Source organism: Equus asinus, chromosome 4 (assembly GCF_041296235.1).
Source record: "Equus asinus isolate D_3611 breed Donkey chromosome 4, EquAss-T2T_v2, whole genome shotgun sequence".
Taxonomy (NCBI): domain Eukaryota; kingdom Metazoa; phylum Chordata; class Mammalia; order Perissodactyla; family Equidae; genus Equus; species Equus asinus.
The window spans coordinates 132,107,891-132,123,497 of NC_091793.1; the positions used below are offsets into that span (position 1 = coordinate 132,107,891).

A 15,607-nucleotide genomic window follows, 5' to 3' on the forward strand; every position below is an offset into this window, starting at 1 on the left:
CTGTCACAATGACTCAACTCTGTCATTGTAGTACAAAACCAGTTACAGACAATATGTAGATGAATAAGCAGGGCCATGTTCCAATGAACTTGTATTTATGGAAACTGAAATTTTTATTTCATATAATTTTCACCTCACAAAATATTAGCCTTCAATTTCTTTCCCAACCATTTAAAACTTTAGTTTTAATTAAAACCTTAGTGTCAAAACAATTCTTTGCTGGTGAGCTAGACAAAAAACAGGCTGGATTTGGCTCACAGGCTTTAGCTTGCTGACTCCTGACACAGACGCTGGAACTATCAGACATAGATTCTAAAGTAGCCTTTATAACAATATTCCACGAGGTACAAGTAAACACTCTTGAAATGAATGGGAAAATGGAAGTTCTCAACGGAGAAATAGAAATCATAATTTAAATAAAAGGAACCAAATGGGAATTTTAAAACATAAAAATATCATATCTGAAATAAATGTCAAGAAACTCAGAAAATCCTCAAATACTCTTAGGAATGCTCTGCTCCATAAAGATACCCAATAATTCTAAGGGCGATTATATGGAATGAAACAGACCATTTATGAAGCAGAATGATGTTTTGTGGGGGCCAGATCTAAGACCTAAAACTTCTAGATATTAGATTTATTTTATTCTTATGTGTACTGGGAAAAGGGAATGGGAAATGAGTCATTAACTAGAAAATACCTGAAAGATAAAAACATCTTTGTTTGTCATTTTCTTTCAGTATTTTTTTGTTTTATCTTTATCAGGTTTCATTATAAAAGTAATACATATCTATAAAAATGTTTTTCCAATACAAATGTACATAAAGTATAAAGTGGAAGTAAGTTTTGCCTCATCTCCCAACTCCAATCCTGAAGATAAATACCGTTAAAAGTTTGTGTATCCGTCCAAGCGCTTTACAACACATATAAAATAAATACATGTATTTAAAGGTTTTTCTTTTAAATAAAAACAGGATCATATACATATCTTACAATCTGTTCTTTTCATTCAGTGTTATATTGTGCACATTTTCCATTTTAGAATATTCAAGTATACTCATTCTTTTTCATGGCTGCTTAGTTTGAACATACTATACTTACTTAGCCTCTTTTCTATTGAAGATTGTGGTAGATTAAATTGTGGATTCCAATTCCTCACTCTCCTATAGTCCACCCAACACTCTTGCCATGGATTCATGGTGGTCTTGGTGTAATTTCCTGTGTCTTGACTTTGAGCTTTGCCATATTACTTGCTTTGGCCATTGGGACATTATTAGATGTGACACAAACAGAGGCTTGAAATGTGTTTCCACAATTGGGCTTGCCCTCTTGTTCTTCTATCATTCCCAAGAAGAGCATGCCCCAGGTAGTTGCCGCTCCCTTTTGCCTGGGCCCCAGAAGGGGACACATGGAGCAGAGCTTTTCCGGCCAACTTGTAGACATCCATGAGTGTGAGAACAAAGGCTTACTTTAACGGCACTGAATTTTAGAGTGGTTTTGTTAGGTGGTTATTACTGTTGGTGATAGTAGACTTATAGAATGGTCATTTAGGTTTACTCCTATTTTTTTATTATAAAAAATTTTATAATTAAAATCATCCCCTTACACATATCTCACAACTTTTAGCCAAATAAATTCCTAGAAGCATAATTGCTAGGTCAAATCTTAGTATTTTTGAAGCCAGATAGATAATGTTGATGGTGATAAACACTAACATTTGTTGAGCATTTTCTATATTCCAGACCCTAAGCCTTTCATCTGTGTCAAGGACTGTAAAGGGTCTGAGATTTTACCCTTCTTGTGAGCTAGCAAGTTATCCTGCCAGTTTCATGGATGCTGACAGAGACATGAGACTCCTGGGTCAGAGACAAAGGACTTTGTTACTCATAACACTGCAAGCAGCATAATTATCAGCATGTTTGCCTTAGTTCCCCTTACCCCCAAGTACCAGAGGAGCCTCACAGATTGGCCCAGATGGATAATTGCACATGTGATGGATTGTGTTATAGGAGGAGATTCCTGAGTTTAGGGAATCCAAATCTTTTATAACGGATGGTAAGCAAGCCTGCCCTTTGCTCCAGAGGCAGACACGGTCTCTATTTTCCAAGGCTGTTCCCGGTACAAATATTCTTGACAAGACAGTCCAGAATAAAGGGCAGTCAGTGCCTTTCCTCACAAGTCATAGAGAAATGTGAGAGACCCATGGACAATTGTCTCTTAGCAGTATTACTAACTTACTTAATTCTCTCTACTTTACAAATATGAAACTAAGCACAGAGTTTAGTAACTTTCCCAAGATCATACAGCTAAGGAACAGCAGTGTCAGGCATATTGGCTAATATTTCTAGGACAAAGATTTCTGTTTAAGAAAAATCTTTAAAACTGCAATTTGTAGAATAAGGAATACATGAACCCAGTTTTTTCATTGTCATATAAAACAGTAGTCCTTTTGACTTTAGCAAGCTGTTCAGTTTACATAAGAAAAGAAATTGTATCTTAGTAGCACTGTAGCTAGAGAGAATGTTTTCCATGAACAGCTATTTTAAGAAGCCAGAATGCTTTTCAGGAAGAGAGTGTACGGGGGTAGAAAATGAAAGCAGCCAAGCTGTCAAAGGTTTCAAGGGACAATATGCACTTCAGAGCTAATGTAGAAACTTGATTTTATTGTCATATGTTTGATTAAATTTACTATCTTGGTGGGTCTTCTGTAATGACTGTTATGGAGAAAGAACAAAAACAGAAATGTGAATATAGATTTTTCTATTTGTTGAGGGCCAGAAGAGAAACAATTCTACACTGTAATGTAAACTTATTAAATAACGTTTTATGAAGATTTAGCCTTTTACCATATGATAATTGTTTCACCAAGATATCTAAGTGATACCATGATCTCAATTTGAATGTTTTTAGTGGAATATATATATTTATATGCTGTAGGGGGTTACCATTATTGTAACAAGGCACCATCCGTGTCCAAGTATAATTAATAAAGATTTACAAAGGAATCACAGAACCTTCGCAATAAAGGATTAAATCCTGAAAAATAAGATTCACAAACTGGTTGTTTAGAGTTCAATGTCTACATGAAATGTTATTTTAATTTCCACTTTTCACACACTTGAATTTATGTACGTTTTGGATGAGACACATTCCTTTTGTAATATTGATCTGTAGCTTATCTCAGAGCCTTGTGTTTTGAAGGGCTGGGTTAATCTTTGCTTACTATAACTAGGAGCATTCTTATTATTTCCAGAAATAGTTATCTTTTGAATGTATTTTAAAAATGTATTGCTTACATTTAACTTATCAAATCAGTTTTTTAACATACGTATATATAGGAGCCAGCCCCGTGGCGAAGTGGTTGAGTTTGCGTGCTCCGCGTCGGCAGCCCAGGGTTTCACTGGTTCAGATCCTGGGTGCGGACATGGCACCACTTATCCAGCTGTGCTGAGGCAATGTCCCACATAGCACAACCAGAAGGACCCACAACTGAAATATACAACTACCTACTGGGGGGATTTGGGGAGAAAAAGCAGGGAAAAAAAAGATTGGCAACAGTTGTTAGCTCAGGTGCCAATCTTTAAAAAAAAAAAGATATGTATAAAAGATATGATTTTTAAGAGAGAGAGATGATTTTTCCCAAATCCACAGAACAAGAAACGATGCTATAACCCTTTTTCATTCCATAAATAAAAATTGTATTCAAGTCATCTGATTTATTGACTCATGGAATTCAAGGATATGCTACACATCCAATAAAGCAGCTGAGTCTCAGACACAACTGAAAAGGTCCTGACTGCAGCTTTGATAACATTTCATCCAGACACTGAATCCTAAACAATCACGTTATAAATCTTACTTCTCATAAATTTTCCTACTATTGTGGAGGTTCTCTTGGCCAAAAATCATGTGGAAGAGACTCTGGTTATGCATGGGGCATACATACAGAACCATGTACAGAATGGAAATCCCTACAACAACCATGTAGGTGGAGCACAGGTTTTGAGGAAAGGGAACAGAGCAGGGGAGACCCTCAGCGATATCCTTTTCCTTCCTCCTGACTTTCTACAGTAAGCTGCAGTTTACTCTTTCTTCACAGGTAAGATACCTCGAATGAACTGGAAAGATATAAATAATGAAAACAAAATAACTAAATCTGTGATGATAATATGTATGTTATCAAACCTGCAGGTTAGGAATACAGAGCAAAACAATCATTCAATTGTGATACACATGCTGTAGACTTCAGAGTTGGATGTATAATGATTATCCCATTTTCTCCAATGAAACTCAGGTAATCACCAGTGCTAACTGGTTCATTCATTCATTCATGCAACAGCATACATTGAGATCTTACTCTATGCCAGGAATTATGCCAGATATTTGAAGAAGTACATTTATTTTATTTTTGAATAGGTTATGCATTCAAATGATTTAAAATTAAAATAATACTAAAAGGCATACACTGTAAAGTTTTATCTTCACAGAAGTTTCCATCTACCTATTCCCCGATTCCTACATATCCTATAGAGGCAGGGTGACCATACATCCTAGTTTTCCTGGAACATTTCCAGTTTATGCCTTTTGTCTTGGTTTAATTATTAATAGTAAGCCCTTTTATGCTCAAAAGTATTCTGGTTTAAATAACAAACAGAGAAAAAAAATCAATGAACAGGAAAACAATAGAGAAAAATCAATGAAACCAAAAGCCAGGTCTTTAAAAAAAATCAATAAGATTGGTAAAACCTCTAGCCAGACTGACCAAGAAAAAAAAGAGAGAAGACAAAAATTACCAATATTAGGAAATAAAGAGGGGCTATCATGACATCCTCACAGAGATTAAAATAATAATAAGGGAAGGCTGCAAACAATTCTATGCTCATAAATTCAAGAACTTAAAGGGACAAATCCTTAAGAGACACAAACTAAATTTACTCAGAAAAAAAGCCCCAAAACAATAGCCCAATAATTATTAAATAAATTGAATTTGTAGTTAAAAACCTTTCAACAAAGAAAACTTTATACCCAGATGTTTCACTTGAAAATTCTAGAAAACATTTTAAGGAAGAAATAATACCAATTCTATACAATCTATTTCAGAAAAAATAAGAAGAGGAAACACTTCCCAATGCATTTTATGTGGCTGGCATTATCCTAATATCACAACCAAACACATTATTACAAAAGAAAAATAAAGACCAACATCTCCCACAAACAGACACAAAAGTCCTCAACAAATAAATCAAATATAGGAATATATAAAAAGGGTAATACCGAATAACCTATAGGGTTTATCCTAGGAATGCAAGGTTGGTTAAGCCTTTGAAAAGTCAATGTAATTCACCAGAATACCAGACTAAAAAAAAAAACTCTGTACGATCATCTCAATAGCATTTCACAAAATTCGACATCTCTTTATAACAAAAACTCTCAGCACACTAGGAATGGAAGGAGACTTCCTTAACCTGATAAAGGACAACTATAAAAAACCTACAACTAACATCAAACTTAATGGGAATCAGGCAAGGATACGCTTTCACTATTCCTATTCAACATCACTGTGAAAGTCCTAGCCAGTGCAACAAGGTGAGAAAAATAAAGTCATTCAGATTTTAAGGGGCAAAAATACTCTATTTATACATGACAGGACTGTTTATGTAGAAATCCCAAAAAATATACAAAAAAAATCCCTAAAACGAATAAGTGATAGTTTAGCAAGGTCACAGGATAAGAGATCAAAATACAAAAGCTATACTATCTACAATAGCACCAAAAAAAAAAAAAAAAAGCTAGATATAAATCTAACAAAATATGTATAGGATCTATATGCTGACAACTACAATACACTGATTAAAGAAACCAAAGAAGATGTAAAGAAGTGGAAAGATATATCATGTTCAAGGATAGACTGAATAATATTAATATTAATTCTCTCCAATTTGATATATAGATTCAGCATATTCCCAATCAAAATCCTAGCAGAACTTTTTGTAGGAATCAAGTTGATTTTTAAATTTCTAGGAAAAGTCAAAGGAACTAGTACAGCCAAAATAAATCTGAAAAAGAACAAAGTTGGAGGACTACAATTTTTGATTTCAAGTATTACTACAGACTGGAGTAATCAGAGACACTGTGGCACTGATGGCAACAAAGGTACATAGGCCAATGGACCACAATGGAGAGCCTAGAAAGAGACTCACATAAATATGTTCAACTGATTTTTGACAATGGTGCAAAGGCAATTCAATGGAGAAAGGATGGATAATCTTTCCAACAATAGTGTTGGAATAATTGGATGTCCATAAGCCAAAAATAAAACACAAAAAAACCCACAATCTATACCTCATATCTTATCTTAAAAAATTAATTCTAAGTGGATCACAGCCCTAGAGGTAAAGCACAATACAACGTCTAGAAGAAAGCATAAGAAAAAATCTGCATGACCTATGGTTAGGCAAAGAGTTTTTAGATACGACCCCAAAAGCACAATCCATAAAAGAAAAAACTGGTAAATTGGACTCTATCAAAACTAAAAGATTTTACTCTGCAGAAGACACTGTTCAGAGAATGAAAAGATGAGCCATAGACTTGAAAATGAAAATATTGTAAAATCACGTTTTGATAAAAGAGTTGTATCTCAAAAAATTCATCAAGAAGAAAACCACTCAATTAAAAAAATTGGCAAAAGGTATGAATAGACACTTTACTAAAAAAAGATATGTGCATATGAAAATATGTTCAACATCATTACTCAATGAGGAGATGTAAATTAAAGCATAACAAGATACCACTACACATTTACTAGAATGGCTAGAAAAAATACTGACAATATCAAGTGGTGACAAGAACAAGGAGCAACTAGGAATGTCATACATTCCAGGCAAAATGGTAGAGCCACTTTGGAAAGAAGTTTGGCAGTTTCTTACAAACTTAAACATTTACCTTCTATATAATCCAGCAATCCAACTCCTAGGTATTTATCCAAAAGATATGAAAAATTGATTTTCACACAAAACCTCTATGCAAATGTTTACAGCAGCCTTATTAATCATCACCCAAAACTGGAAACCACACAGAGGTCCTTCAACCAGTAAACGAATAAGCAAAGTGTGATATATCCATACAGTTGAATGCTAGTCAGCTACAAAAATGAATTACTGATTCACCCAACAAATGGATGAATCTTAAATACATCTGCTAAACGAAAGAAGTTAGACCCAAAAGGGTATGACTCCATCAATATGACATTTTGAAAAGCAAAATTATAGGTATGGAAAGCACATCAGTGGTTGCCAGCAACTGGGAGGTAGGGGAAGAGGTTGGCTCAAATGGGGAAACATGACGGAATTTTGAGGGTGAGGAAACTATTTTGCATACAATTGTGGGAGAACTAAGACTCAAATAACTTGTGAAAACCCACTTTTGTGTACACAAAAAAGTGAATTTTACTGTATGCAAATAAAATAAAACCAAGCAGGATGTGGGCAGAACACAAAATGGAATGTAGACTGTGAGCCCCAAATCAAACTGTATTACAAACAAATCAAACAGCCACACTGAAGCAGGTAGAGGAGAAGGGAGCTGACCTAAGAAACTTTGGAAAACAGTGTTTTGACTGGGTAGTGTAGGCCAATGACAAAAAGACGTACACCCAAGCAATATGCTCTAGTTTTCAATTTGTTTCTCATTGGGTATGGGTTAGCAATTTTTTAAAAAAATTTTTATTTTTCCTTCCTAGCCCCAAAGCCCCCCAGAACATAGTTGTATATTTTTTTTAGTTGTGGGTCCTTCTAGTTGTGGCATGTGGGATACCGTCTCAGCATGGCTTGATGAGCGGTGCCATGTCCTTGCCCAAGATCCAAACTGGCAAAAACCTGGGCCACCAAAGCGGAGTACATGAGCTTAACCACTCGGCCACGGGGCTGGCCCCTGGGTTAGCAATTTTTAAAACTACTATATGTGTGGACTAGGGTTGAACAAATAGACATGTTGTAGATAATGAGAGTCAGGTTTCCTACAGCCATAGAAAGGAGTTGAAGGTAAAGAAAGGGCAAAGGTTAGAATAAGTTGAGGTGCTGGATTTGAGTGGGAGTACCAGTATGAACTCCTGTTTTATTTATATATATACACATTTACATATATGTAAAAATATATATATACAGACAGAGACAGAAATATAGATACGTAAGTACATGCATGGGTTGGTATTTATACATATATTTCCTATCTCCATCTTCTGAGAGGAACTAGCAGCAGTGACACCCTAGCACTCAAATTTTAAATACTATAATACAAAGGAATAGGTCTCCTTGGAGAAGTGGTTGAATCTAAGGCTGGGCAGGGAAAATATAAGCTGACCCTGGAAATCTTGCAGTGACAGAAAATAAGGAAGTGCTTAAAAAAAGAAAGATAAGATGGGACGCAGCAGCTCCTCAGTGGTCTCCAAATGGCCAAACCTGGAACAATTTGAACAATAAAGCAATGATAGTTTTGAATTATAACCCAAAGAATAATTATCCATAAGCCCATACTGATATAAATAAATAACCAAATAAATAAACAGGAGAAAACATACAACTCCTCTCCACAAAAGAATTCCAATTAATAAATGAGGAAAATATAGTCACTATCAGAATACCATAATAACTGCTGCTAGCGAGATATACCAGCTAAAATTAGTGAGTGAACGTTTAAGGAGAAACAGACACAAATATCTCTCTCCAAATATTTATCAGTTACAGAGAGCAACACTGTAAGATCATAGTGGAGAAATCTAGTAGATGTCACCATAAGCAACTGATGAATAGTAACTTAAACAGTAATAAGACCCATACATCACGTACCCCCAGATACGATGCACCAGGAAGTGCACAACATCACTTTTGTGGTATTGTTCCCAAAATGCATAACCTTGATCTAATCTTGAGAAATCACGACAAACCCAACGGAGGGACATTTTACAAAATAACTGACCAGTAGTCTTCAAAAATCCCCAGGTCATGAAAAGACAAAGACTGAGGAAGGAGACAGGACAAGTAAATGCAATGTGAGACCCTGGATTATATCCTGGAACAGAAAAAGAACGTTAGTGAGCAATCTGGTGAAATCCAAATGAAGTCTGTCGTTCAGTTGATTGTATTGTACAAGTATTAACTTCTTAGTTTTGATCATCGTACCATGATTACATAAGATGTTAACGTTAGTGGAAGCTGGGTGAAGGGTATACAGGAACTCTTTGCTGTTTTTGCAACAGGTTTGTAAATCTAAAATTATGTCATAATACAAAGCTTGTGAAGAATTATCTTGGTTAAGATGGAAATTATATGGTCACTCTACCTACAGAGATCCTCCTAGTGCTTATTTAGACAAATACAAAATTCTTACCCCCGTTTTCACACAACACCTTGCTTTTTTTTTTTTTTTTAAAGATTTTATTTTTTCCTTTTTCTCCCCAAAGCCCCCCGGTACCTAGTTGTGTATTCTCCGCTGTGGGTTCTTCTAGTTGTGGCATGTGGGACGCTGCCTCAGCGTGGTCCGACGAGCAGTGCCACGTTCGCGCCCAGGACCCGAACCAACGAAACACTGGGCCGCCTGCAGCGGAGCGCGCGAACTCAACCACTCGGCCACGGAGCCAGCCCCAACACCTTGCTTTTTTCACTTAAAATATATCCTGGAAACTTTCCATAAAAGTACATAGAGATTTCCTTCCTTTTCTTTTCCAATTTTTTATTATGAAAAAATTTTAAGACATACAGAAAATTAGCAAGAATGGCATAAATACCCTTATGACACCTATATTTCCTTATTTTCTTTTATAAATGTGTGGTTTTCCATTGTGTGGAGTTAAGGCATGTATTTCTCATCTCATAGTTAGAGGCTGATATTTCTGTCTTGATCCACTGTTGTCAGAATGGAGTGGAGAACGGGTAGGAGATGGAATCAGACTGAAAAGCATGGGCTTTGAAGCCAGACAGACCCAAGTCCCAACAACCATTCTGGCTCTTCCTGGCTGTATGGCCCTAGACAAGTTACTTAGCTTCCCCAAATCTCAGTTGTCTCAGTAAAATGAGAATATAATTACTACATCTTAAAGTTACAGCCAGAACCATGTGAGACAATATATGCAAAACACCCATAGGTAACAGATTCACTAGGTGATACACACTGTTATTGTTTTTAATCAGAACATTTCAGAAATAGCACGCAGCTGATCTATGTGAGCCAATTTAAAGAACACTCATATTTCTTCCTTTTCCTTTTGTCATCCTATTAAGACCAAAAGAGTACTCTAATCTTAAGAAATGTAAAACAGAGCTGCAGCAACATGCTCATAACCTCGACCTTATTTTTAAGTTTGGTCAATAGAACAATGTGAAAATCTACTTGACCACAAAATTCAGTTGGTGAAGCTAAGTGAGAGAGACCTTATAAGAAGTGTTGTTACCCTAGACCGATTCAACTAACAGATTTATCTTCGCAGTCCTGGGCTGATTCCTCAGTTCATTAAAAAGTCAGAGGCTCCTCTAAATTCTAATCTCTATACCCAGAGTCAACACTTTACCAAGAGGTCTGGACTGCCCACGTAAGGAGAGGAACTGCTTAGTGAATCTGCCATTCACTTTCCTCCATTGTATCAATAAGATATGAAAACTTTGATTTTTCGTGTTTGCATTTCTTTATCCACAGAATGCATTTTCAACTCCAAGAGGAAGTGGTTGCAGGTAACTTTGCTGTCATTTGTGTAATTGCAATGTCAAATCATTGCCAGCTCTGGAAGAAAGCAGATGCCTTTTCCTGGTCTACAAATAGAATATATAGTCAAGAGAATGAGACATAGCCTCTGCCAGGAGAAGCATTCAAAACATATTCCTTAACTCACTCAATTAACAAGGACTCAGCAAGCCTCTACTGTGTACCAGGCACTGAGCTTGGTGTTGAAAATAAAAAACCAAAATCAAAACAACAAAACTCCTGTCCTCAAGTAGTTTACAGTCTAATTAAGGGGAGATGAGACACACTGATGATTACAATGCAGCGCAGTAAGTATTTTGGGAGGGGACAGAACGGCTTCACAGAAGAGGTTAAATTTCTGTTGGGTTTGCCAAACTGACAAGAGGAAAGGCATGCCTGGCAGAGGGTGCAGAGCCTGCAAGCACAAAGACACGCCAGGAGGCTCGAATTCAAGGTTCCCTTGGGGGATCAGGTGCACGTGAGGCTGGCAGATTAGGCTGAAGCCATTAGCAGTTTGGGCCTCGTCCTGTTCAATGGAAAAACTACTAGTTCAAAGGGAGAATTATTAAATGTTTTTCAGCAAGGGACCGAGATAAACAGAGTTACTTTTTAAAAACATTAGTAGCTGATGAAAGATGCATTGGGAAGGGTGATGGGAAACCAGTTAGAAGGCTATTATGGTATTGCAGTGAGACAGCGTGTGGTCCTCATGGAATCTCTGGAATTCCATGACTGAAAAGACCTTGTTTTATGAATGGGGGGGGGTCAATAAGTAGGAACACCATTTATCAATTGAAAATCAAGAGGGAAATCAGAAAGAAAATCAATATGTTCAGGCACTTGAAAGAATAAAAACAGAATTTTAACATAATGAATTCTCAGGTAGCCAGAGAGTGGTTTTCCAGCAGATGAATTAGTTTATTGAAAACTTCAGATTCTTTTCTCTGACTTTGTAATTGCTTAAGTTCTTATATGATTTTGCCAGATGGCGGATAGAGGAAAAGAAATGAAAAACACTAAATTTAATCAATTTAGTTTCCTAACTGCTGCTTAATATGGAGATTCAAGGAGAAGGTGAAAACTTGCACTACACTGAAGCAGGTGGATTATCTGTGGAGTCATACATATCCCTCATCTCCACAGATAAATCAGAGGTCATTGCAAGAGAAAATGTACATACCGAGAGAATAATTGGGTCTTTGCATTGACGCTCTAAAATACCCTCCCACTTTTCATATTAAAAGCTTTATTTGGTTCCTTCACCTGAATAATGTATGCTGTGCTCATTTCTCTTTCACCAGTTGGGCTCACTGGTTGATGAATGTCTTACAGCTCTGGTTTGATGGACATTCTCTCCATCTCACATTGAGGCTCGGCTATCAGAAGAAACAGCCAGACCAATTCAGTCCAACCACTTGCTAAGCAAATGAGGACTCATCTCGCACCTGACTGCACTCATCTGAGGGCTGAAGTTATTCTCAGCTGCGCCCCCAAGGAGACGAGAGGAATGCGTTAATTGCCCGGTGGTGGTAACAGGTGTTCTCCCCAGCTACCTAAACGCAAAGCCGTGCTGTCTTTTCACTGTAGAAGCCTTCTCATTAAGTGTGCATCCCCACTCTTGCAGCAAAACAACTCAGAAATGGATGCAGTTTTATTTTCAATGTTCTTTCTCGTTTCTTAGCTACTTACAGTTAGATTTAGAAATACCTATTCACTTACCTGTCGACAAGGGGAGAAATAAATTAGGGTGAAAAGACAAAAGACAAGAGAGCAGATTCCAAGTGTTTTACTCTCCGTCTGGCCATCATGGACGAGGATGAAGAGGGGTTCGGTTTTTCCTTTAACGAGAAAACTGTTTGAGCTCTGTATTTTTACCATTTTTTACGCTCATTAACAAAATCGGTTACTTTCCTGTCATTCCGAAGTTACTTGATACTTCAGTCCTCCTGAAACTAAAAACATGTTCTAATCTTGGCCTCTCGCCTGCTGCTGGGTATGTGTTCGCCAGGTTACCCAAGCGCCACACGTTCACTGGAGTGAGACTAGTAACTCCAAGCGGAGAGAACTGGACCTCCAGGAGGTGAGTGGGAGGAAACTACATATCCCGGCGTGCCCCGCTCGCGAGCACAATGGAGCCCTGTCGTCATCCGGGTCACGGGGCTGCGTATTCCGTGCGCGCCGCCGGATTCCAGCCTGGGTCCCGCCCCGGGAGGAGGGCCCTCCTGGGCCGGGAAAACTGCAATTCCCGGCATGCTCTGTCACGGATGCGCCTGCGTACGGGAACGACCGTGCCGGGGAGCGCGTTGGTTTAAAGCGCTGTCTTAGTTCCATGGAAACCGGCCCTCTTGCTGCCGGACAGAGCCACAGGCGGACAGATGGACTGTGGGGTGAGGCTGCCGGGCCCAGGGCGGGTGAGCTGGGAACGGAGGCTCGAGGCCCGCGGGGGACAGTCGGCGGCTCAGATAAGGTCACCATCACCCCTCCCCGCCGTCCCCTCCCCTCCCCGGCGGAGTGTAGTCTTGTCCTCTGGACCCGAGGACTTAATTTACGGATCTTCTGCACTGGATGCGTATGGAAACCATTTAGGAGGAAGTTTGCGTTGGCCTGGCTCCAGCTGAGGGAGGCAGGATAGCCACCAGGGAGAGCCTCCACATAAGCCCCAAAGCCACCTTTTCTTTCTTTATATGTTAGGTTGGAGGTTACAGGTTCCTGGGAAAGCCATTTCGACGTTAAGGATTTTTGATTTTTGCCACCTGTTATCCTCCCTGGTCTGCTTGTTAGAGTGCAAGTGTCGGGAATTTACTTTGGTTCATTGCTGTTTCCCCTGTTCCTGGCACTTGTGCTACAACAGAATAGATGTTCCTTAAATTTTTGTTGAATTATCCCTCCGTTTGTTTGCCATCCACAATGTCCTGTGCGCTAGGCTCTCAAGATAGAAAAGGGTTAAGAATCTGACCCTGCTTTGGGATGCTCGCATTAGCTTGCCCTTAACACCCACACACTCCTCACGTCCCTGATTGTTAATCTTGGAGTGTCCAGGACTAGGACTAGGTCCTTGAATCCTTTCTGTTCTCCACTATCCAGTCTCAAGGCTTTACAAGCCATGTGTATATTGACAATTCATTTTTGTTTCCAGTCCACACTTCTCCCTTGAACTCCAGATCTGCAACTTCAGTGATGTACTGGGCATCTTTCCTGGTTTACTTTAGTATTTGCAAAACAACTCTTGATCTTCCCCCTAAAACTAGTTCTTCCTAACAGGCTTCCATTGTCTCAATTACTGGCAACACCGTCCTTCCAATTGCTTTCTTTCTTTCATATCTAATCCATCAGGAAAACTTGTCTTTAAAATATGTCCGGACTCTGACCACTTCTTACTATTCCCTTGCTCTCACCCTGGTCCTAGTCAGCAGCATCTCCTGCCTGGATTAATGTAGCAGCTTCCCAACTGGTCTTCCTGCTTCTGCCGTTGTCCTTCTCCTGTCTTGGCGGGTAGCCAGTTACCCAGTTAAGAGATAAGTTAGAGCACAGCACTCAGCTCTGAACCCTCGGGTGGCTCTGAGACTCTGTGAGTTAAAGGCAAGCCTTTACAATAGCCCTTATGGCCCTATGTGACCTGGTCCTGTTACCAGCCTCTGACCTCCTTACTGTTTGTGGACCAAGGCATTCTGACCAAGGGTCTTTGCACTCACTGTTTACTCTTTCCGGACCTGTCTGTCCCCCAGATATCCACATGGCTCTCTCCTTCACAGGTCTTTGCTCAAATATTGTCTCAGTGAGGCTTTCATTGACAACTCTGTCTAAATTAGAGGCCGGCACCACAGTCTCTGTCCCGTCCTCTTCCTTGCTTTGTTTTTCTCCATTGCACTTACCACCAGTGAACAAACTATGTGTTTTACTTAAGGTCTGTATTCCTCAAATGGAATGGAAGTTCCATGAGGGCAAGGAGTTTTGTCTGCTTTGTCCACGGCTGTGTTCCCTGGTGCCTATAACAGTGTCTGGCACATGGTTGGCATTCAGGAAATGTTTGTTGGATGTATGAATGAATGAAGACAATGTTACTGACCAAATTATTTTCCAGTGGTTATGATAATCAACATCGGGTCCCTGGCCTGTTATTTTGGAAGCAACAGCATATAGTTGTGCCTATTGCCAGGTATGGGAATGGAGCCTGTGTCCACGGAAGCAAGCAGCTCCTTTTCAAAGTCACCTGGCTTTTACTAGTATATTACTTCTGACCTCGGTCTTATTCATGCCATGCTTTCAGTGAGGTAACCTACTTAGGAACTCCTTGGAAATACTCTCCCTAAACATAGAGACAGAATTGTATTAATTTGTTAATGATATATTTATAAAAGTAGCTGTGAGTGAACTTTTTAAAAAATAAAAGTTTGTATCTTAGTATTTTTATTATTGTTATTATCAAGGATCAGGACTTAGGTTCAAGACTGCACTCAATGATATTTACACCTTTTCAAAAACAGCAAAGCACAGTTATGTTCAAGCTGTAGCCTCTTTGCTAGAATATTAGCCATTAGAGCTAGGTTTTTTTTTGGTTTTTTTTAAAGATTTTATTTTTTCCTTTTTCTCCCCAAAGGCCCCTGGTACATAGTTGTACATTCTTCATTGTGGATTCTTCTAGTTGTGGCATGTGGGATGCTGCCTCAGCGTGGTTTGATGAGCAGTGCCATGTCCGCCCCCAGGATTCGAACCAACGAAACGCTGGGCCGCCTGCAGCGGAGCGCGCGAACTTAACCACTCGGCCACGGGGCCAGCCCCAGAGTGTTTTTTTGTTTTTTTTTTTTTTGAGGAAGATTAGCCCTCAGCTAACTACTTCCAGTCCTCCTCTTTTTGCTGAGGAAGCCTGGCCCTGAGC

General features: G+C 38.9%; 1 protein-coding gene across 2 annotated transcripts in view; it reads left to right on the forward strand.

The window, feature by feature from the left end:
* The first annotated feature begins 12,929 nt into the window (after window positions 1–12,929).
* The window catches only part of CCDC150 (coiled-coil domain containing 150), a 67,982-nt gene continuing 65,304 nt past the window's right edge, over window positions 12,930–15,607 (forward strand). Inside the window, exon 1 of one of the 2 annotated variants that reach the window (XM_014845954.3) lies at window positions 12,930–13,198. In XM_014845954.3, the coding sequence (XP_014701440.3) occupies window positions 13,061–13,198 (138 nt within the window). In that variant the 5' untranslated portion in view covers window positions 12,930–13,060. The remainder of the gene's footprint in view (window positions 13,199–15,607) is intronic. The other variant, XM_014845955.3, reaches the window with a different exon arrangement.